This window comes from Bombus fervidus, chromosome 15, assembly GCF_041682495.2.
Source record: "Bombus fervidus isolate BK054 chromosome 15, iyBomFerv1, whole genome shotgun sequence".
In the NCBI taxonomy this organism is placed as follows: Eukaryota; Metazoa; Arthropoda; class Insecta; order Hymenoptera; family Apidae; genus Bombus; species Bombus fervidus.
In genome coordinates this window covers 1,735,686-1,760,578 of record NC_091531.1, presented here as the reverse complement: position 1 = coordinate 1,760,578, position 24,893 = coordinate 1,735,686, and the positions used below count along the sequence as shown (strand labels likewise).

The 24,893-nt window shown below is 46.3% G+C and overlaps 2 protein-coding genes across 2 annotated transcripts; both read left to right on the top strand.

The window, feature by feature from the left end:
• The first annotated feature begins 4,673 nt into the window (after positions 1 to 4,673).
• On the top strand, positions 4,674 to 8,336 carry LOC139994982 (uncharacterized). Its single transcript, XM_072018081.1, has 5 exons — positions 4,674 to 4,726; positions 5,634 to 5,875; positions 6,246 to 7,770; positions 7,864 to 8,089; positions 8,181 to 8,336. Exons 1-5 carry the CDS (start codon positions 4,674 to 4,676, stop codon positions 8,334 to 8,336), a joined length of 2,202 nt encoding a protein of 733 aa, XP_071874182.1.
• A 40-nt stretch (positions 8,337 to 8,376) lies between these two features.
• Positions 8,377 to 9,853, top strand: LOC141445892 (uncharacterized). The gene is made up of 2 exons (XM_074112085.1): positions 8,377 to 9,235; positions 9,543 to 9,853. Exons 1-2 carry the CDS (start codon positions 8,492 to 8,494, stop codon positions 9,636 to 9,638), a joined length of 840 nt encoding a protein of 279 aa, XP_073968186.1. The 5' UTR covers positions 8,377 to 8,491; the 3' UTR covers positions 9,639 to 9,853.
• The last annotated feature ends 15,040 nt before the right edge of the window (positions 9,854 to 24,893 follow it).

Genomic DNA, 24,893 nt, shown 5'->3' with positions numbered 1-24,893 from the left:
GTTTCCCTCTAAGCACTCGTGAACGTAGTGGTAATGAACTTCAATGCGTTTAGAATTTTTTGTAAAATTTCCGTACTTTGCTATACTTATCGCTCCAGAGTTATCCTCATAAATTTTTACAGGGTTATTGTTTAGATTTACATTGAAGATTTTCATAATTTCTCTAATATACATTAATTCACTCACTACTTCCGATAGAGCTACATACTCTGCATACGTCGAAGCTTTTGTCACACACCTTTGTTTCTTAGACTTCCATCCAATTACATTTCCATACAATCTAATTACATATCCAGAAGTCGATTTCCTATCTAAATGATCTCCTGCCCAATCAGCGTCTACATAACAATCTATCGTTTCACAATTTTCATTCCTTTTATAATCTAGCCTTAAATCTCTAGTCCGGTACAAGTATTTCAATATTCGCAAAGCATATTTATAATGTGTCTCGCTACAACAATCTTGAAATCTACTCAGATAATTCACACTATAACTTATATCGGGTCTGGTATTCATACTAATATACAACAATGCGCCAATTAAATTCTTGTATCCAATGTCCTCTCTATTTATCTCGGCCTTTTCAATTTTTAAGTTGGTCTCCATAGGTGTACTGTACAACTTGCTGTTTTGTAATTTATATTTGTTTGCTAACGATTCAATGTATTTCTTTTGGCTTAATCTCATTTCATTTTTGAAATAATCATACTCTATATTTATTCCAAGATATTCTTTTACTTCACCTAAATCTTTCATTTCAAATTTGTCAGTTAATAACCTTTTTACACTTTGTATCTTCCTTTTGTTTTTACTACAAATTAACACATCGTCTACATATATTAACAAATAAACGACATTTTCTCCCTCTCCGTGAGTATATAAGCACAACTCTATGTTATTCTTCTTAAAACCTAATCTCGTCACATACCTATCGAAACACTCATAGCAGTCCCTCGGACTTTCTTTTAACCTATAAAGCGCTTTCGATAATTTACAAACTCTATTCGTTCCGTCTGCATATCCCGTTGGTTGATTTACATATACCTCCGAGGTTACTTCACCCTTTAAAAAGGCAGTTTCCACATCCATTTGCTCAATGATTAATCCATTTTGACAACAATATGATAGCAATATCTTAAAGGTCTGATTACTCCCTACTGGAGAATATATGTCATCGGCTACGTTTCTTTGTTGGAATCCTCTTACCACTAACCTAGCCTTATACCTGTCATCTGATTTTCTCGTGTAAACCCATTTTACATCTAATACTTCTTTGCCTTTTACTCTTTCTACCAATTTCCAAGTTTTATTCTTATAGAGACATTCTATTTCCTTATCCATAGCCTGTTTCCAATCTTCACTATTTTCGCAACAAGTCGCCTCCTCAAATGTACGAGGGATATCTACTCTACAATAATTTGCATGAATCTCACTAATGTTTTCCTTTTCTGGATACCTTACTGGAACTCTCTTATTACGCGTAGATCTCCTAGGGATGTTTAAGCTTTCAAAACTGTTATCATTTTCATCTTCCCTACTTTCCAACTCTTCCTTATTCATACCGCCCAATAAATAGTTATCTTTGCTATCATCGCTATCTGTATCTAAGGAATTCTCCTCAAAACCGATACATTTAGTGTCTGTCTCTATGACCTCTACATGTCTGGCTATTGTTATTTTCCCACCTAATAACACTCTGTACCCTACTTCACTATATCCTAACAGAATTCCCATATCTGCCTTCTTGTCCCATTTGGAAACTCTTTTTTGTTCTGGCCTTCTTACAAAAACTTTACTTCCATATAGACGTATATTTTCAACACTTGGTTTTTTCCGGAAGAATATTTCAAAAGGTGTCTTTCTCTCTATGGTATTTGCTAGTATTCGATTTTTTAAATATGCCGCTGTACATACTATTTCCGGCCAGTACCTTTTATGTACTTTCGCTTCTGCTAACAAGCAACGCGCCATGTCCATTACCGTTCTATTATACCTTTCCGCTGTCCCGTTTAATTCATGTACGTATGTTGGGCAATTATTTATTCTGATACCTTTATCCCTAGCAAATTTATAAATTCGATTATTTAAATATTCTTTACCATTATCGCATCTTAGTATTTTTAACCTCTTGCCCGTTAAATTCTCGGCCTCATTTACAAACTGTACGAAAGAATCAAAGACCTCATCTTTTGATTTTATACAATAAATTCTAGCTACTTTACTATAATCATCGATAAATGAAATAAAATATTTTTCTCCATTGAATCCGGTAGTCTTAAAGGGACCACACACGTCCGTATGAATAATTTCCATTATTTCCCTGGCCTTAGTTCGATTATTTTTGAAAGATAAATTATGCATTTTGCTTTCTATACACACTCTACATTTCAAAAATTCCTTTTCAAATTTATTCGGTATCCCAGTCACTAGCTGCTCTTTGCCCAAAATATCTAAGTATTTGAAATTTACGTGTCCTAGCATCCTATGCCATCTTTCCTTATTACTCATACCACTACGTTCGGCACTGTTTACTAAGTGCTCCTTCCCTTTCAATATACTTTTCATTCTATATGTCCCATTCTCTTTGAACGCTACAGCTGTAAGTTTATTGTTCTCATCTATTACTTTTGCAATATTTCCTTGCGAAATAACCTTATTCTTATTATCTGTTAATTTACCTAAACTAATCAAATTTGCGGACATTTCTTTCGCGTAAAATACTTTACTCATATTTATTTTATTTTGTTTTCCAAATACTTCAAAGTAGCTTATAACGTTTCCAATTTTTGTTGCCTTTACCGGTCTATTATCGCCTAAATATATATTTACTGGTTCCTTAAGGTCACTACATTTCTCAAAGTAACTTACATTATTAATTATATGATCGGTACAACCGCTATCTAATAGCCATACTATTTTGTTCTCACTTATCTCATTCGTCTCGTTGTTGTGTGCTGCGTGCGCTGTTGCTATCCATGTGCCTGCTCCTGAGTTGCCATGCTCGCTCGTGCCGGCTGTTGATTGACGATGGAAATTTCCACGTCCCCTGCTCGTATTTCTTTTGTTTCCTTTTCCTCTGCTGCGACCACGTGTTGACCCACGCCAATAGCTGTTACTGCTTCCCGCTTGGACGCCATTTTGACACTCTCTCGCAAAGTGTCCTTCTCTTCCACATCTGAAGCATCCTTCCTTTTTTGCAGAAAAGGCGTTGGTTTGCATTTCTCTTCGATTGGATTTATTTTTCTTCTCTGCTATTTCAATTTTACTTTTCACATATGCTACCGTTTGATCTTCTTCTCTTAATGCCTCTATTATGTCCGCTATGTAGCTGTATTCTTCGGGTAACATATTCAACATGTAATTCAGCTTTTCCCTCTCACTTACTTGTGCACCTGCACCTTTTAATTCATTTATTAATTTTTCGAAGTCGCTAAAGAATGATGCTGAATCACTGTAGTTCTCAAGTCTTATTTTTTCCAATCTCCTTCTGCATACGATCTGTAGTGCCGTCGACTCTTTCAAGTACATTTCATCGAACCTTTTCACTATTCCATATGCCGTATTTTCTTCCCTAACATATTCCAATTGTCTATTTGAGATGGCACTGTAAATTATATTTATTGCCTTCAAATCCTTTTTGTCCCAATCTTCATTGTCTGTTTCGGTCTTCACTCTAGTTGTAACAATCTCGCACTCTTTATACCTGAGAAACATCTTGATTCTTTGCTTCCACATACCATAATCTTCACCATCGAATATAGGTATCGTGATTTCCGATCTCTCCATTTTAATTGATTCCTTATCTCTTACTCAAGCGTTCCTACGTGCTCGAAGTATATATTTCTTTTTTTCCTTTTATCCTTTGAACGTTTCTTTCCTTACTGAAACTTACTCGAACTAACTCGTAAGATTGAAGAACCACGCTCTGCTACCATGTAAAGATATAGGAGGGATTCGGAAATACAAAAAATTCATTTATTGAGCACACAACAGTTATACATATAATTTATTCACTGAAGACCTCGCAAAGCCACTCGCACGCACGCTTGTTCTCAACCGACTCTTCCAGATACTTCTAGACGACTGTCAATCGTCTTTTGTCCCAACTAAGGCCTGGACGCCCTCTGACGCTTACACACACATTCACATGTACAGCGTCAATGTGTGATGATGATGATACATAAATGTATCATCTTCCTAACAGATCCCGTGTGCTAGACACACCCTTTCCTAGCTCTCCTCTGACTTAGCATCGTCACTCTCAGGGTAGTCCGTTTTCGTCGTCCGAACAGTCAATAAGTCTACAACGGCTCTACCCTCAAATCAATCCGTTTGTAAAGTCTAACTATCTCATCGAGAGATATCGTCAAATCGGGTCATATTTTCTGTAACGCATTAACTGTACTCATCGTCAAATATTTGTGACGCTCATAATATTGTGTGATATATCGTTGAATATATATTTCATATTAACCTGTTAACACAGCGTTGATTTCAATTAACCACCCCTGTTATCCTAATCGAAACACGGGGAACGACTATTTCGCGGCGTCGATTAGCTGAATCGTAGCGAGAATTTACGCCTCTCGCTGACGCGTTTCGATAACCGATAACCGAACCAACATCCACAACACAACCACCAGGTAAGCTCGTTCAAAACATCGAAATCAGTCATGGCTCCCAGTCTGGAAGAGCGCACGAAACAATTGATACTCCAACGAGAAGGGTTCAGAAAGGGGTTGGAGGCATTTCGCACGATCATTGATAATTACGAGGAAGGGACACCTATACATGCTATCTAACGTAATCTGAAAGAATTAGAGGTAGAATTCACATCGTTCAAAAAAAAATCAATGTGAATTAGACGATAGGGTCGAGGGCCCAACACGGCAGGACCGCATCGATTTACAACAGACGTTCTATGTCGTCACCGGGAGAGCGACTACTATAATCAGTAACGCAAACAAACAATCAGAACCGACCACCCAGACTCCTACGTCGAACTTGTCGAACATCTCATCACCAGAGTCCGCCGACTTGCCGAAAATTCAATTACCCACCTTTTCAGGAGCCTATGAGGATTGGCCAGGTTTCGCGGATCAATTTCGCTGCACGGTGCATGATAACCCTCGCATTGACGATTGCAAACGACTAACATACCTCCGCTCCTGTTTAACGCATGACGCGGCTCTCACTATATCCTCACTAAATAACGTGGCCGCCAATTATTCAGTCGCGTGGGAAATATTAGAAGAAAGATATAACCGGCCCGCTAAAATCGTTGAAAGACACCTACAAGAGATAGTCAACATTGGTTTCTTCTCGCGCACAGCACACTGAGATTTACAGTCCTATACGACCAAGCTAGAATCGCACTACAAGGCCTTAGAATCCCTTGGACAACTGACCGCAGATACCGTGTTACTATATCTATGCACCTCTAAATTAGTTCGCGAAACCGATCTAGTTTGGAAGGATAGGGTAAAATCCACACCATTCCCCACGTTCAAGGAGTTCCTAAGATTTTTGAACGAGCGGTGTCGAGTCATAGAACTTCCAAGAACGACACGCCAAACACGCGGGCATGCGTTTATCACATCGCAGTCTTCGTCACATTGTCCAATTTGCCGTAGACCACACAAAATCTGGACCTGCAACGACTTCAGGAAGCGCACCATCGACGAACGCCGTGCGGCCGCGGAAGAAATATCAGCGTGTATCAATTGCCTGATAACAGGACACTCGAGTTCGCAGTGTACCGCCGGCTCCTGTCGTATATGCGGACAACGCCACCACACTCTTTTGCATATACCCGACGCCCAGCCTCCGGACCAGGCTCTCGCTAACAACCCCACACCCGCGACAACACCTCCCAGCAAAAGGAAAAAAACCATCCTCGTACCCAAATGATATACCAACAACTCCATCATTTCCTAGTCAGTTCACCAATACTCAACGACAAACTACACAATGACAAAGACAGACAGACGCAACAAGGGACACCGACTCACCGACCATAAATTCGTCCACCTCATTATCCAACGATCTATTAATCACGGCATGCATCAACATATTAAACGACCGAGGTCAGCCAGTGCGCTGTCGAGCGTTGCTAGACACCGGCTCCAGCATGAATTTCATGACCGAGCGTCTCGCAAATTCCTTAAGAATTCCTCAACATAAATGTTCTGTCCCAATCGGAGCCCTGGATACCTTATCAATGACTTCAAATCGCTTTGTTACAGCCACAATCACATCTACTAACAAAAGCTACCAACGCGCCCTAACGTTCCTTGTCATACCGACAATCTCGACATCCATCCCTCATCAACCCATAGATCGATCAACGATCCCGATACCTAAGAATATCCAACTGGCTGACCCAACATTTCATTTACCAGCCCCAATCGATATCTTGATAAGCTCAGGGCCCACAATTGCGTCATTATGTGTCGGTCAAATCAATCTCAATCCACCAACAGGCCCCGATCTGCGCCTGCAAAAAACACAATTCGGTTGGGTCATCGGGGGGAGCCCACTCCTCCGATCGACCGCAAAAGTCTTTCATGCCTCCACGGCAAATCTTGAAACGGACCTCACCCGCTTTTGGGAACTCGACGAGGGGCCACTAACGAAACACGTATCAGAGGCGGACCGACGATGCGAGGAACATTTCCAAAATCACGTCCAACGCATCAGCGAAGGGCGATACATCGTCGCACTCCCCTTCAACGAGAAACTTCCCTCACTCGGATCATCTAAGACAATGGCGATGAAACGACTCGCCTCTCTCCATCACCAATTCCAACGAAACCGACAATTCGAAGCCGCATATCGGGCGGTCATTCGGGAGTATCTGGAATTGGGTCACATGACAAAAATCACATCACATCACCAATCAGGTGAGGAATACTATCTGCCACATCACGGCGTAATCAAGGAATCCAGTCAAACAACGAGGCTCCGAGTCGTGTTTGACGGATCGGCGCCGACCACCACCGGCGTTTCTTTAAACGATACACTTCATACGGGACCGAAACTACAGGAGGACTTATTCCACATTCTCCTGAGATTCCGTTCGCATCAATACGTCCTTACAGGCGACATCGAGAAAATGTATCGACAATTCATTGTGCGGCCAGACGACCGAAAATTTCAACAGATTTTGTGGCGTAACACAAAGGGAGAAGTTGATACCTATCAACTCAACACAGTGACGTTCGGGCTTTCAGCGGCCCCGTATCTAGCCATCCGGTGCCTCAAACAATTGGCGGATGACGAGGGACACCGATATCCACGGGCGGCAGCAGTCTTGCAACGAGATTTCTATGTCGACGATGTCCTAACAGGAGTTGATACAAAGGTCGAGGCTCGAGCATTAAGAACGGAACTCAGAGAATTGCTTAGCTCAGCCGGTTTAAATATCCGGAAATGGGCGTCGAATAACCGGGAACTGTTAAACGGACTCTCAGAACAGGATATAAATGACAAGCTTCTTCTCGGCGAATCACAAACCGTAAAAACTCTGGGTGTTGTATGGAACTCATCTGACGATTCGATCCTGCATTCCGTCAAGGTCAATCCCCTCACCCGTCAAATTACGAAGAGAACAATCAGCTCTGAAATCGCCAAAATTTACGACACTCTTGGATTGCTTGCACCAGTAATCATTCGAGCCAAGCTGCTACTTCAACAAATCTGGACATTGAAGATCGATTGGGACGAATCGCTTCCGGCAGATCTACACACAGAGTGGCGCAAATACTATACGTAGTTGCCATTATTAAATAACATAAGGTTTCCACGCAAAACCATAGTCAAGTCCGCAACGGAGATTGAGTTACATGGATTTTGTGACGCCAGCGAAAGGGCGTACGGGGCATGTGTTTACCTTCGCACGATCACTGCGGAGGTCCAGGTCTGGACACGACTCCTCACTGCGAAGTCAAAGGTAGCTCCGCTCAAATCGTTAACCATTCCAAGACTGGAACTGAGTGGAGCACTTCTTCTCACATCATTGACCACCGCAGTACTACAGGCGTTACGAAACAATATCTCTCGGACCGTTTACTGGACGGACTCCACCATCGTAATTCATTGGATTAATACATCGCCCCATATGCTGAAAACTTTTGTCGCTAATCGAGTAGCAGATATTCAAAGTAAGACTCACACCTCAGATTGGCGTCACATTCCCACCACGGACAACCCTGCCGACCTCATATCCCGAGGTCAATCACCTGAAGATTTTCTGCGATCAACCATTTGGCAACAGGGGCCGGAATGGCTCCGACAACCTGAAGAATGCTGGCCGACATGGAGCCCCCCACCACTAACCGAGATACCAGAGCAGAAAAAGGCAACCTGCCTATCATTGACTCCCGCCGACCGCAGTCTACTAGAGAGATTCTCCTCGTGGCCAAGACTTATCAGAATCATCGCTCGTTGCCTACGATGGCGACAAAAACAGGATCGAGGGAACCCTCTGACCATGCATGACTTAACCATTGCGCATAATAAGTTAATCATACTGTTGCAACTATGCTATTTTCCAGACGTAATCCGCGACCTCCAAGCAAATCGAAATTCCACAGTGAAAGGAAAACTACAGCGACTCAATCCATTTCTGGACAAGGACGGGATGCTACGAGTCGGAGGCCGACTCCGTCACTCAACACTACCGTTCAATCAAAAGCACCCAATCATCCTGCCCAAATCGACAACCATCGCGCTCATAATCGAGCACGAGCACCTTCTAAATCTCCATGCCGGAACCCAAGCTACCCTATACGCCCTCCGAAGATCCTATTGGCCTATCGACGGCCGCAGTCAGGTTTGGAGCACGGTGAAGAAATGCGTTCGTTGTTGCCGTGCTAATCCACCTCCAGTGGAGTACGTAATGGGGGACCTCCCAGCCGCACGAACAACGGAATCGCGGCCGTTCACCAACGTCGGGATCGATTATTGCGGACCATTTTTCATCAAGGAGCGAAGGGATCGCAACCGACGTAAAATAAAGGCGTACGTAGCAATTTTCATATGTCTCTCTGTGAAGGCAGTCCACATCGAGCTGGTCAGTGATCTCACCAGCGAGGCCTTCATTGCTGCTCTACGAAGATTCATTGCTCGCCGAGGATTCTGTTCGAGTATATACTCTGATAACGGCACCAACTTCGTCGGCGCCAACAACGAGCTACGGGAACTCCGAGACCTCCTACGGTCCGACAATCACAAGGTAAAGGTTCAGGCCTTTTTAGCCGATCGGCAGATCGAATGGCACTTCATTCCTCCCAATTCACCGCATTTCGGCGGGCTGTGGGAGGCGGCCGTGAAATCCTTCAAACGACACCTCAAACGTGTCGCAGGTAATGCGCTTCTGTCATTCGAGGGCTTAAACACCCTCATCATCGAAATCGAATCGGTCCTCAATTCCCGTCCACTGACTCCGATATCCACAGATCCGAACTATCTCCTGGCCCTTACTCCCGGTCACTTCCTTATCGGAGACTCACTAACTGGTTTGCGGGATCGAGATTTCACAGACACTCCAACCAGTCACCTCTCCAGCTGGCAGCACATTCAACAGATTAAACAGCATTTTTGGCGCCGCTGGCATCGGGAGTATCTCAATGAATTGACCATACGTAATAAATGGAGAAAGGGCAGCCACGGCATTCGAGAAGGCTCCATCATCCTCCTCCGAGAAGACAACGTGCCCCCAATGCAATGGCCATTGGGCAGAATAATCAAGGTCCAGCCCGGCGCAGACGGCATCATACGAACGGCTACCGTTCGAACTGCAACGAGCACCCTGGATCGAAGCATCAAGCGGTTGGTACCACTACCAAGCCGATCGACGTAGCCACGGTGTCGGGAGGGACGGGCATCTAACAGAGGTATAAAGTAATTAAATAACTCTCCTTAAAAACAGGGATTGACCTGAGGAATACGGAGAAGAGTATATAAGGGCAGTTCCACTTGGACTGAAATTCAATTCGATAAGTTCGACTAGTACAGAGAACGCTTGTCATCCCGTTGACCGTGTATTCGTTATCGAACCTAAATTCATCGTCATAGATATCACGATCACTTACTTATCGACATCATTTGTTAACGTTTGTAATACATTCCAATAAATAAAATTAATCTAATACAAGATAACTATGGACACCTTGCAGCAAGACTCATTACACGCCCCGTTTTCCAAGGACATCACGACATATACATATCTCTACGAGGACCCGTCAAATTGGCGGGTAAACGAAAATACGCATTTTCTTTAAAAAGATCGATTTATTCAAATTAAGTGTGAATTGAACAATATTAGGTTTCACTTTTAAATAAATTATTAATAAGTAAGCAGTCTTTTTTTTAAATTATCACGAAAATAATAACAATAATATTAACGGTATAGGGTAATCATTTTTCTTGAGAACATTTTTTACAAATGTACTGACTTTTGTTTATGCATTTTTCGCATCTTTTTGCAATATATACAACAATTATTATTTCTATTTTTTTTTTTTTTTTTGCCATAACCCACTTGATGAAATGAAGTGTCTGATCTTTGGCAAATGTTCTCCTTGTTTTCTCCAGCTAAATTCTCGGCTAAACAAAATATGAACACTTTTCTGGTTATTTTCGATCCAGTCCACTCTTTACATAATATTCACGCGTTGCCGAATCTAGAAATTGTCTGTCGTTATATTTCTGCCTCGTTGTAAGTATGGTTTGGCTAATTTTAATAATTCGAAAGCTCTAGTTACACAATGCAACATAATATTTCTCTTAACATAGTCAGTGGGCCCTGCAATATCCTTGAATATCATACGAACGGGCGTTCTACCCATAGATCCGCCTCCTTTCAGTTTTATCTGTAGCGGCACATGAGTCATAGGACGAGGCAAAGCGAGAGCGACTCGTGTTGTTGTTGTACCTCGGAACGCGGACACCGCGAGATTAACGTTAGATTATCTCCGGGCAAAAACAATGTCGCCGTTGAGGGTGTCACGTCGGAGACACAAAAGATCGCGAAATTAACAGATCGCCGGTGATGTCCTCGCGCCGCGGCACAAACGAAATGATTCTTTCACGAATAGGGTGAAGGAAATAGAACTTGATACGCAAAGATTAAATTTATTGGAGGAATCCAACAGAGTGACGGTTACAACAGATAGCTTCGAAATACTACAACAGACTGTATTTACGCTGGTTTGGGAAGTTCCCTCTACTGAGGATCTAGTCCCTTTGGAGGGGGTTTCGTTAGTCTATTGTTTCAACAGATGTGGCATTCAGAGTGTTCGGTCTATTTATTTACTAAGCAGATGGTTTCCTTGAGTGTGTGACAAGGGCAACCGTCGATCTAAGACAAATTTGAATTTTCCAACTCCCCCGCGACGAGTATAAATAAACGGACGCGATCACGAGCGAGCAGTTATTAGCGAGTTATACGAGTAATTCTGCGAGTTTCTATCGAGTTCTCGACGTGTACCTAGCGGGAATTTTATTAAGTATCATTAGCAAATTGACTTTGCGATTTTTATTCTGTACGAGTATCCCATTGATTAAACCTCACGATCAAACTTCCTATTACTTCCGGTTCTCCACATATCCACTGTGCCCCGTCAACTGCAATTTCAATTTCTTCCATTACATTTTGGGATGTGCTTGGAATGCTCGCCCTCTCATCCTCGGAGTCAGAACTAGAAAGAATATGCATATTTTTCTTGTTACGACACACTTTCAAGTTTTCCTTTTCACTATCCGAGGATCCTTTTATCTCTCCACTTTCAATGTATTCAGAACTTTCACTGTCTACCGAACTGCCCTGTTTTTGCGATCAGATTTTCAAGACAGACATAAGAAGGAAAGACAATATAGTATATAAGCACCGCTCTATAACGACTTAAATCCATTATAAATTATAACGCTAAAAAAATGTAATTTCGACACACAAAATATTGTATGGCTATATCGTACCGCCACGTATGGGTATTTTTGCCATAACCACCCCACAGCCGAAATTCATTGTTTATTGTGAATAACATACACATGTAACAGCTTCATGGAAAATAAGCATTATAAAAAAAAAAAAGAACGTTCACTGTCAGCTTCGCTTTGGCCTAATTCATACTGACCTTCTTCGGAGATTCATTGATGTTGATGATTGATGATGGTCAAAATAAGAAAATACTGAGCCCAAATTCAATTACCCTATCGTAAATACTCAGAATAAGAGAAGACATTAATGGGAAATGTCTACAATAACTGAAACTTTGATTGTTTATGAAATCAGCTAGCCTGTCAATTTGACGGGTTTCGTGGACATAGATATATTACAAACAAATTTCAAAAATTAAAAAGCTTAGGAAAAAATAATTATGTATATAAATCTTTTGGATGCTATGATTAATTTACGATATAAAATGGTTAAAATTAATGCTATAGTTTCTGAGGTATTTCATTTCGAAGTTTGAAATCCGTCAAATTGACGGGTCCCGTAAACTCAGTGTTAAAAGTATTTTTGAATATATAATACGAAATATAGAGTCAATTTTCGTTCGCTCAGTTACTAGCTATAAGAATGCTCGATACTGATAGAGCAGGAAAATGTAGGGGCTGACAAATAAGAAGAAGGAAAAGTGTTTCGTCCGAGATCTGCTAGTAGGACTCGTCAGTAAGGTTACCTAGCAGATCTATACATTAGACACAAAGGAAGGAGAGAGGAGGGAGGAGAGTTTGTGTGATAGATATGATGATGGATGGACTTCATCTCCTCTCCAGGCAGTGATGGACCTTTGTTGTATCTAAAGGTTGGTTCTCCTACCCTCTCTTGCAATTGCGACGTTTTCCATTGGCGTGGCCTGCTCCGTATCTTCTTGCCGCTACCAAAAATCAGGAAGGGATTTTTTGTACTATTGGTTTGCCTCTTACTTGCTTCGATTAATTGAATTAGAAGTGCGCCGCCGTGTGCCCCATAACACGGTGTAGGCGATTATTTCTTGAGAGTGTGTGACACGTAGGTGTCACTATATAGCGGCCCCTTCTCCTAAAGGGGGAGGGGATGATGATGATGGGTCAGGTCAACTTAGCCTGTGTCGAATTGCAAATTTTGACACAAGCATGGCGGACCCGAGCAGCGTTTAAAGTGGTTGCGTTTCATGGTCATTGCTTCTATTTACTGATATGGAGAACCGCCGTATGAAAATTACCATATGCCATCTGTGAAGGTATCTGTGAAGAAAAGAAGGTCCGCTTCCTCCTTAATTCCAATCATTTATAAATTTGGAGCTCATAGTTGATACGGACAATTATTATAACAGTGGACAAATTGCAGAAGAATTATTAGGTTGTCCGAAAGGTGTCTTTCGTTTCATAAGATGATAATAGATGAACAACAATTTCTGTTTTATATTATTTTATTGAATTAGGTATGATCCATTTCGTTATATCTCTATTATTATGTTCGTGCATAATTCAATAAACTAATATAAAACAAAAAACATCGTGCGTCTATTATTTCCTTACAAAATGAAAGAAACTTTTGAACAACCTAATATTTCAAGAAAAAAAGGTTTGTTTGGAGCATTAAGAAAAAACGGGGGTGTGCCAGCTTGTCTGAAATATATAAAACTAAAGGAGAATGCAACAACCTGTCGTAGGAGTTATAATCTTCTAATACAAGCATAAAAAACAAAACAACAAACACATGACAGTACATCTCTTTTTTTGGGAAAAGCCCGAGGTGCCTGCCTCCCTAAGTTGTAGAGCTTACGATGCGGATCTCATTAAGAGGCTAAAAAACATCCTAGGTACTCGATGGATCAGGACAAAAGGTAAACAATTGGCAATACCAGCAGATATGCATCCCCGAGGGGAGCATGAGGCGGGCATGGGTTTTCGGGCCGTAGGACCACGTCCCGGGAAACCCCGATAGATCTGATGCTCTCTTACAGTCGGGTGGCAGCTGGTCGGTGCCTCTGGCGCCCGTCAATTTTGCCGATCCGATGCGGAGAGTTTCGGAGAAGTTGGTGGGCCCATGCCTGTCAAGACCACTCACCTCACCTTCTTGTGGGGCCCCCGACACCCTGCACCGGCTTTGACCGGGGCAGGGTGCGAAAGAGTGAGTGGCACCAGGACGGACTTTGTTGACGACCGCGGCGACAACAAAAATATATATTATGTTATATTATGGACAGAGACCAAAAAAAAGAAAACGGTTTACGGTGCAGGGGAGGGATACCTCAGTGCTGGCGCAGCGGTGGGTAGTCAAATGGGCTCACCTGCGTCGTCATCTCACGACCACGGCTGTTCGGGGGTGGACCGCCAGGCCCCCGGATGTGTTTTCACGTCTGGTGAGGCGGGAGGCAATAGTACGGAGATTCACAAGGAACCTCCGAGAAGAATAACAAGAGCATCGCGGAGAACCACGGGCGGGGCGGACGGCGTCTTCCTCGCACCGGCCGCGGTAACGGGCCTCGCGCCGGTAAGGGAGCTAAGAGCGCGGACGAGGTCCGATGACGGGGATTCGGTCGCCTCTTCCGCGTCTCGGTCATCCCTGGGATCGATCGTCTCCGGGGGAAGAGAAGGCGCATTATGACGCTGACCCCGGAGATTTCTGTGGATTTGGCGCTGGACATACGGATGAGCTCGGCGGCCGACGTGAGCGCCGAGTTCACCAGGCAGGTGTCTAAGATCTTGCGGGTGGCGGCGACAGCGCCGAACCTGAAGGGAGCAAGTATCAAGGACCTAAAAGACGCGGCGACCTACGTCGCCGCCGCATGGAGGGAGCTTAACCTGCAGAGGGCTGAGGTGGTCCACAGCGGTAGCTCCACGGCCGCCAGGCTCGCGGAAGCAAGGCTGACCGCGTTGGAGGAGGAAAACGCGGCCTTGCGTAAAGAGATAACGAGGCTGGCCGCTCGCACCCACGAGTGCCCGCGGTGCAACGGTCGGGCTATTGAGCCCGGCCACCCTCCGCGGGAGGGGAAACAAGAAGGCGCGCGTCTGGACGCCTTAGAGAAAAAGATGGGCGAACTCGGTCCCTCCATCATGAGGGCCATCGAGGAACGGTTCGGGGGCCGAAGACCGCGCAGCCCCGAACCTCGGCACAAGGCGGACCAACCCGCTGTCCCACGCGTCACCCAAGCCACAATGCTCCCGAGGGAGCAGGAGGGTGGCGAATGGAGGGTGGTGGAAAGACGGCAGCGGAAGAAAAGGGCCGCAAGGAAGGAGCAGAAAAAAGAGAGAATGCCCGTTGCTCCTTCGTCGCGACTAATGGGCGTACGGAAGACGGGCGTCGCACTGGTGGCTAAAAAAGGAACGGCGCAGGCGACAAAAACGGCCGGGCTCCCCCGCGCACCGCGTACGTCCGCGGTGACGTTGACTATCAACGAGGGGGTTAAGACTTCGTACGCCAATGTTCTCGCGACGGCGCGACAGAAGGTCCCGCTTGCGGAGATCGGCGTCGAGTCCCTCGGAATGAGGAAATCGATGACCGGGGGTATAATTATCCGGCTCCCCGGCGACAGAGACAGAGGAAAGGCGTCGCGATTGGCGACGCGTCTGGCCGAGGTGCTGGATCCGGCCGCGGTGAGAGTAGCGGCCCCGAACAGGACGGCGGAGTTGAGGGTGGCCGGGATAGACATCTCGGTCGCTAAGGAGGAGCTGGGGCAGGCGCTGGCCTCAGCGGCGGGATGCGGCAGTGCGGAGGTGCGGGTCGGAGAGATCCGCACCACCAGATACGGCCTTGGGACTGCATGGGTAAGGTGCCCAGTGGCTGGAGCCCGGAAATTAGCCCGGGACGGGAAAGTAGCTCTGGGCTGGTCCACGGCGAAGGTCACGGCTATCCCGAAGAGACCCTTGCAGTGCTTTAAATGCCTGGAGCTGGGGCACATGCGGGCAACCTGCACGTCCAACGTGGATCGCGGGCATCTGTGCTACAGGTGTGGCGGTGGCGGGCATCGTGCCAGGGGGTGTCCCGCCTCCGCGTCCAAGTGCCCGTTATGCGAGTCGCTGGGGGCGCCAGCCAACCACAGGATGTGCGGGGCGGCATGTGCTCCGCCGAGAACTAAGAGGAAGCCACCGATCCGTGAACCGACCGCGGAGGTAACGCAAGAGGGGAGCACCGTCGAACATCCAGCGGTAGATGGCCGGGAGGAGGCCATAGAGGTGATTGAGTGATTTTAACCGTCTCCTCCAATGCAACTTGGGCAGATCGAGAAGGGCGCATGACCTGCTCCTCCAGACTATCCGGGAGGGAGAGGTCGCCCTCGCGACAGTGGCCGAGCCGTATCGCGTCCCTGACGCTCCCAACTGGATCGGGGATTTGGACGGACTGACGGCCATAACTTGGACGCCGACCCTGGGCGCCTTTGGCGCCCTGCTTGACCGTGGCAGCGGCTACGTCGCGGTCGAATGGGCAGGAATAGCGGTGGTGGCGGTCTACGTCTCCCCCAACAGCGGCCTGGCCGCGTTCGGGGACTTTCTGGACGATGTCGGGGAATGCGTCAAAAGGTGCTTTCCCCGTCAGGTGCTGGTCCTCGGGGACTTCAACGCTCACTCGACGCAGTGGGGGAACTCCGCGACGAACGCCAGAGGAAGATGGCTGACAGACTGGGCTGCGGGACTCGGACTCCTGCTGGTAAACAAGGGTACGGCGAGCACCTGCGTGGCGTGGAGGGGGTCCTCCGTGGTCGACATCACGTGGGCCACCTCGAAGTTGTACCCGAGGATCCGTGACTGGAGAGTGGCCGGTGGTCTCGGAAGACGTGGACGAAAATAACAACCAAGTCGCCCGAGGTGGTGCGAGCCGCTCCGGCCCGCAACCACCCAGATGGCGCCTGAAGGAGCGGGACAGGGAGATGTTGCGGGCGGCAGCCATCGTCTCGGCGTGGAGCTGGGACGCCCAAGGGACGACCAGTCTGGGAAGCGTCGACGAAGAGGCGGAGATCCTCCAAGGATACATGAGCGCGGCGTGCGACGCCTCGATGCCGCGCTCCGTCCCGGGCGGTGGACGCAACCGCAGCGTTCACTAGTGGACGCCGGAGATAGCGGAATTGCGGGCGAGCTGCGTACGGGCACGCAGAAGATTCCTGAGGGCCCGTCGCCGTAGAAGGACGCGCGACGAGGAGGAGATCTCCCGCTGCTACGGGGTCTACAGAGAGGTGAGACGAACTCTGCAGCGGGAGATCAAGATCGCGAAGGCTCGGTCTTGGAAGGAGCTGATCGAGGCGGTTGAGTCAGACCCGTGGGGGCGGCCGTACAAGGTGGTAACGAAGAAGTTGCGACCCGCGGCCCCCTCGCTGACCGCCAACATGGATCCGGTACTGCTGGCCAGGGTCATCGGGACGCTGTTTCCGCGTCAGGACAGCGACGCGGGGCGGTCGGGATCGTCCCTCTCCTCCGGCGGGGGCGAGACGTCGTCAACAGCAGCGGTGGCGACGACGTCGACGGAGCGGAGCGAGGAGCTGCAGGTCACTCAAGAGGAGCTTCTCGCGGCGACTAAGAAGATGGCGTCCCGGGACGTGGCACCGGGTCCGGACGGAGTTCCGGGCCGAGTCTGGGCGGAGACGATGGAGGTGGTGGCCCCTCGCGTGCGGCATCTGTTTACCCGATGCCTGAGGGAGGGCATCTACCCGCGGATATGGCGGATGGCGAGATTGGTCCTGCTGCGAAAGGAGGGTCGTCCGCCGGAATCGCCGTCAGCGTACAGGCCGATATGCCTGCTGGACGAGATCGGGAAGCTCCTCGAGAGTGTGATCGCCGCCCGTCTGGAGGCCCATATCTCGGGACGGGTTCCCGGATGGCACGACAGTCAGTACGGCTTTCGCCGGGGTAGCTCCACGGTGGATGCTGTGAAGCGGGTGAGGAGCATGGCGGAGGACATGGTTTCCCGCTACGGAACGGCGGTAGCGGTCTCCCTGGACGTCAGCAATGCCTTCAACTCTATCCCCTGGGCGAGGATAATGGAGGCTCTGCGACATTTCGAGGTGCCGGCGTACCTGGTTGAGGTCATCGGAGCCTACCTAAACGATAGGTGGATCACCTTCACTGGGAGGAACGGGGAAGAGAGAAGGCGCGTGGAGCGCGGCGTCCCGCAGGGTTCGGTGTTGGGACCGATCTTGTGGATCACGGCCTACGACTCCGTCCTTCGATGCCCGATGCCCCCGGGCACGGGCTTGGTTTGTTACGCCGACGATACCTTGGTGCTAGCCGGGGGACGGTGGTGGAGTGAGACCGTGATTCTCGCGGAAGACGCTGTGGCATGCGCGGTGCACGCTATTCAGCGACTGGGATTGAACGTGTCGCCGGCCAAGTCGGAGGCCCTATGGTTCTTCGACCGCCGCCGCAGGGAATCCCCTCCCGATGGTTTGTCCGTGGCCATAAATGGCGAAGCGGTGCCGGTGAAGTGTCGTATGAGGTACCTGGGCCTCACCATCGACAGTCGGTGAACGTTCGGACCACATTTCGAGCTCCTGGTCCCGAGGGTGACGGCTGCAGCCAACGCCTTGTGCGGCCTTCTTCCGAATATAGGCGGAGCAGGGTCGGGAGTCCGCCGACTCTACGAGGGAGTGATCCGGTCCCGGGTCCTCTATGGGGCACCGGTGTGGGCCCAAGATCTGATGGCCAACCGTCGCAGTCGTACCCTGGTGAGGAGACTGCAAAGGACGATCGCTATCCGAATAGCCAGAGGATATCGAACAATATCCTACGAGTCGGCGACAGTGCTGGCGGCGTCCCCCCCGTTCGAGCTGCGGGCCCTCGAGCTCTGTCGGGTGCATGAACACCTGAGGGCACCGCCTTCGACGGTGGCGCTGTCGCTGGGCGGCCTCTCGGCCTCGAACGTCCGGGAAGAGGCAAAGCTGGAGATCTGGGAGCGGTGGCGCTCCCAGCTGATGGAGGAGGACGCCAGGCGGCCACACCGAGCCGTCCGCGTCGTGCTTCCCAATTGGGAGGCTTGGAGAGATCAAGGCGGGGTTCCGCTCACCTTCAGGACGACACAGATGCTCGCCGGACACGGGGTCTTCGGTGAGTACCTGCTGAAGATCGGGCGGGAGGTGACGTCCACCTGTCACCACTGCGGGGAAGAGGAGGACACGGCACAGCACACGCTGGAGTTCTGTCCAGCGTGGGCGGAACCGTGGCGCGTCCTGCAGCTCGACATCGGCGAGAGGTTGGCTCCGGAAGCGGTCGTTGAGGCCATGCTCCGAGGGCCCCGGGAGTTTAACGCTGTCCGCGCCTACTGCGAGGAGGTTATGCAGAGAAAGGAGCGGGCAGAGAGGGACCGGAAGAGAAGAGCCGATCCCAGTAGATCGTCGCATCAACGTCGCAGGGGCTCCGTACGACGCAGGGGCGCGGCGCCGCCGTCGCTGCCCCGGGTGCGTCAGATTAGAGGACGTGGCGCTAGGAGGAGTGGTTCCCCCTAGCTTTCCAACTCAAGCCGGGACGCCTCCCTAGACAACTACAACGGCAGGGAGATAGACGACGAGGTTGCACTCGGTAGTGATTCGCAAGAGACCCCGGGTGCACCTCTGAACATCGGGATGACCATGGGGTTTTAGTCGGTAGGAGTCCGACACTACACGGTCGTTGCTACGCAGCGCCGAGTGTCCATGAGGATTTCCCCACGATAAAAAAAAAAAGAAAAAAAAAAAAGATATGCATCCCCGAGAGTACAGGTGAACCAGAGAAAACACAGGGACGAAAAGTTAGGATGTACGGAGGAGACAAAGCAGCTGGTGGGGGGAGTAAGAACATCCTACGACGGTCTTCATCAGAGCGCCGTCCCGTTCGTGTGATACTACATTGCATTTAGTCTCAACAAGATCGTACAACCGTCGCTATCAAAATGTCAAACTCTTCGTATATACTAAAAGTGTCAAATGAAGTATCAAACTATACTAACACTCGATATATTCAAATTATCTCCACCTTGAGCGTTAACTCATTCAAGGTTCGCGATGTCAATCGATCGGTTGAACCTGACCGATCGCTATTTAGTTGAGAATTCGCATCAAGTAGTGTTCCAAATTCCAAATATTGTATACATGATAGTGAACAATACTTCGAAGAATAGAGAAAGGGGCAAATGCAGTTGATGTTACAAATATCCAAAGAATAAAAGGACAAATAAACCAACATATTTTTTTTTATTTATTTAATTTGCACTTTACAATTTGTCCAGCTGGTAAATTTTTCTAACTTTATTGCTAATTAACATGTGGATGATTATGTTGTATTTTTTTGGGTAACTCCCAATTTCTTTTTTTACCGTTGATACTTTTAGACCCTTGCGTGTATCCTCGTTTCTAACATACCATGGGGCGTTGACTATTGTTCTGAGTATTTTCGATTGCAGCGACTCTAGTTTATTTATGTGGTTTGTTTACATTATACGGAATTTTCACCGAATAATGGGAAACAAGAGGGCCACTTACATTGTATTTATTGGATATATTGTATACTGAGACATAATCTGACGTTTCAAGCCCATTGTCTATACCACATGGGACAAGTAGGAAAGACCGGGGACGATAAAAACATTTATTCACAGTCACTGATGTGTTCACAAAATATATCAGGTGATATCTGTGTAAATCAACTTGAAGAATGTGATTAACAACATCTACCAATAATTTAGAACGTCTAGCAAACTGATATTCTGAAACCAATAATTTTACCTGCCATATTTTCAAAATATACGTAAAAGATGAGAAGATCGAACGTGTTCCATTGCGGTAGAAACCGCATACACGAACAGGCAAATTGAGCGATACAACAGGGCAATAACTGTGAAATTGTCTTTTCTGAGAATGTTGAGAATGTGGAAAGGTGTATGAAGCGTGAGACAGCTTTATGAGTGAATGAGAAGCATAGGTGTATAGGACGTGCGAATGAACAGTTGAAACAATGATCGAATATGGTCGAGAGTTGTGACGAGTTCTGACGATTTATATGTCGGAGATGGAAGGACAACGGGACCCTTGCAGGCGAGCGAGAAGTGCAGGAGGGCCGTGACCTCCTTCTGCGAGCAAGTTATGCTGCGGAAGGAGGCAGCGGAGCGGGTGAGGGAGCGGGACTCCCACCCCGAGAGGATCGGCCGACGAGGGCGCAGCGGTGTCCGTGGATCTGTGGAGGCGCCTACACGAGGCGCGCTAGGACCACCGCGACATTCAATGGGGTTTAAAACTTAGGTGTTGGACTCTCCAGCGACTAGGGGCCGCCAAGCAATCCGGTTGGGGATCCGGACAGCCCCCGAGGATGGGGCGCGATGTGACATAGCCGCACACCGAGCCATTTGCGAAAGGTTATTGTGCGCGGGGAGGCTTGGTGTATCGCCCCAGCGGTTCCCGGGCACCTCTCGATCGCAAGAGGGACGGTCATCATGGAGGTTTTAGTCGGTTGGAGTCCGACACTACCAACCCGTTTTTCGACCCCCTCGAACCCCTTGAAGCGACGAGTGTCCGTGCGGATGTCCTCCACATAAAAAAAAAAAAGAATCAATATTATGATATTAAAAGGTAATAAATTTGGTAATAAACGAATATCGATTAGTTCGTAATGTAAGAAAAAATCAAGCAGTTGGTGATTTTGTTGGACGAGGTAAGCTTAATTGAAATTATTAAAAGTTAAAATGTAGACTAAGCAGTTGATGATGCATATTTTCATGGCCTAAACTTCTGCTTAATGGACATAAAATTATTGTTTTCTGTTTTATCGCAATTTAATAGCTTTCAATGCGCAAAATAAAAAATGCAAGTCTTAGGCAATCGCCTAATCTAAACTTAAATGGTTTCATTTATTTGGAGGGGGGGGGGTGCTTACACTAATATATCCAAGATATCCACGATTCCACACTCTGTCAAGTTTGAAAGATCTCCGTTTTCGGAAAGGGATGACCGAATTGGTAGAAGAGTAATGTAACTTTCCCTTACCAGGTATGCTAATTTATCCATATAAGCGGATCCCTAATGAAATTATACTTTGCGCCTCGTTGTCAAGATTGCATTTGTAATCTCCGCCTCGTCCGCTATATGTCGCAACGTTTCGTGTGAGTGTTGCGATGCCGCATACTTTCGCAAAAACATACGAATCATTGTCGTTAAACCTAGATCTATGAGTATTCTGCCTTAAATCCAATGACATATGGAAAACCGCCTCAGGCGCGTGCGCGATATGAAAAGCGTTTTTCCTTTCCTAAGAAAAGAGGAAAACCGCACGTGGAATCTGTTGAGTAGTCGGAAACAGTGGTTGAGTGTAAAGAGTAAGGGAAATATAGCGTATACATGTACATAATGACAGAATCGTTATTGAAAAGCCAACCTTCGCCCTTACGACTTCTAAATCGCGTGTGAAATGTATTCAGATCAAGAACAGTCGAATAATCAATTCTATTTCCGCACGAAGTTAAAGAAACTACTATAACAACGCTTACCGCCACCTTGCACCAACACGCAGCCGGACACTCATTTCCGCTAGAGTCGCTACGTGCTACATACGTAAATACTGTAAATAAGTAAATATCATATAGTGCAGTTAACCACTCCGGCGCAGCAATATATTTTGTAATTACGTGATTTGTGTAGAAATGAGAAGCTATCTCTGCGCACAATTACTGAGAATGATATTTATAAAAACTGTAGACTGCGCGTTAAGCTAAAAAATGTAATGCAAAATACTGCTTCAATTTCGCACCTGGCCAATCTCAAAACTAAAGGAGAATTGCTTCGTGGAAGTTTGCACTTTTTGAATTTAATCAGATAGAAAACGCTTGAAAGACCCTGAAAGGGAAACCGAAAGTATCGTTGAAGAAATTGGGACAGCAATACAGAAACATTTAGCATAATTTGTGCAATAAAATTGTAACACGTGTATCCGTATCGTTTTCGATTAGTAGTCGATCTTTAGGAACTGGACCATAGAGCGTGAAAGCTTTTATAGATGATTCCTGAAATCTCTGGAAGAGAAGGGAGAGCACGCATTAAACACATTGTTTTTCAGTGACGAGCCATGCGTTATTTCTAGTCTTCGGGAAATTAATCTTAATCTTAAGGTCGCGTCTCGAGCATTTGCTTCGAAAAGTTCTTGTAAAATAAGAAAATCCCCTATGGCTTTTTATCAAAAAGTGCAAATAAAGCGAAAACAAAAGTTTAATTTAATCTTTCCCAATATTAATTTTTACGAAATATGTATTTAATCGTATTGTATGTTTATTCAATTTATATACCGTGTGTTTCAACCTATCTTGAAATTCTATATATCTACATTAACCTTAGGTAAAATGCCTTGGTTAGTCGTGGATCGGGGACACGAAGATGGAAATGACAATTTGCTGCTCTTGCTCTGAAATTTCGCAAAATTTCCCGAGCACGATGATTCACACGACAAATACAGACATTCCAACCAATTCACTATACTGACAATTAGAAGAAGGGTTTGCAGTTCGACAAGTTCCCATCGAACGCTTATTTCATCAAATATGTAAAATAAATTATATACAAAAAAGGAAAATAAAATGTAATCCCATCTTTAGATACCTTTTATTATCAATAAACTATTGTGACGGAACATTTGTGCTGTCTCTTTTGCCAGCAATAGTTTTTTCAGTTCAACTTTCGTTATAGCAGCTCTAATTTTCAATCCGTGAAAATTTTTCAAATGGTCCTCTTTCATCTCGGTAGTCTTTTCTGCGTGTTTCTCTTTTCTAATTGGTAACTCCCGATATATAGTGTTCTGGAGTCTTCGTCATATCTATATAGAGCAAATGCAATAGGGAGACTGTCTGATAATAGCGGAATGTGTAAATAGTGTTGCGAGAGATCAACATGGAAGGCATATACGCGCGATCCTACTCTATCGGTAAGCAAGAAACAATTAAAATATCTTAGTATCATTGGTTATTCTAAAAGGATAGTCTCAAAATTTCTTGAACGTAAATAAGCATTGTGTCAAGTCCCAGTTTTGCAAAGAAAATGGATATAGGCTGATCTCACGTACTTTCCTGTTATTAAAGACGATCTGAAGTAATGATTATGTATTCATGATTTCTTAAGACAAATAAGATCCAATGTGCAAGGATGTTCTGAAATATTGTTTATCTGAGCGAAGAAAAAAGAAACGTTCCTCTTTGATAACTTTAAAAGAGGAACGATACGAAACTATTAAATAAAATAAAAATCGTATTCGTATAAATCGACTCGAATTATTAGAACACATAAATTCACAATCTTGCGAATCTTTCTATATAGCTGCCGGTTCGATTTCGCCTAATTCTAGATCATAGATTTAAATCACATACAAATTGTCCAACTCACCCAAACCATCCAAATCATTCACTATATTTTTGCCGTCATCTCCGAGTCGTGACCGTCGTGCGGGTAACTTCGGTGCTCCGCGTACTTCGGTCACGATCAATGGTTCGAGCATACATTGAACCCGAATATCGGCGGGCAACAATAGTTTTCGGCGGTTTAACCGTTGAAGATCGCTGTTGTTTGATAAATCAAACCACTGCGCATCCAAATTCGATACATTTTGTCGCCGAGACAACCAGTCGGCGAGCCGACCGCAGCTCGGACATTTAGTCAGCACTCTAAAGACACTATTGACACGTGCCACGTCATCAGAAGCAAAAGTACTCGGTTTCGAGTTTTAATGTTTTCAACTTAAATATTGTATGTGCACGTGCCGTTTCAATCATTGGGCTCGGCGATTAACATTTAGAATCAAGTAAAATTACATACAGTTATGTACAATACGATAGCGCGACGCACGTCATAGACAGTGTCACGGATCGAGTTCTGCTTGCCACGTGTTACGCCAAATGCGATGGTCCTTGCGAGGTTCCTCACAGTCCTACACATTGTTACACTGACCCGCAACAAACCTAAGGAAAT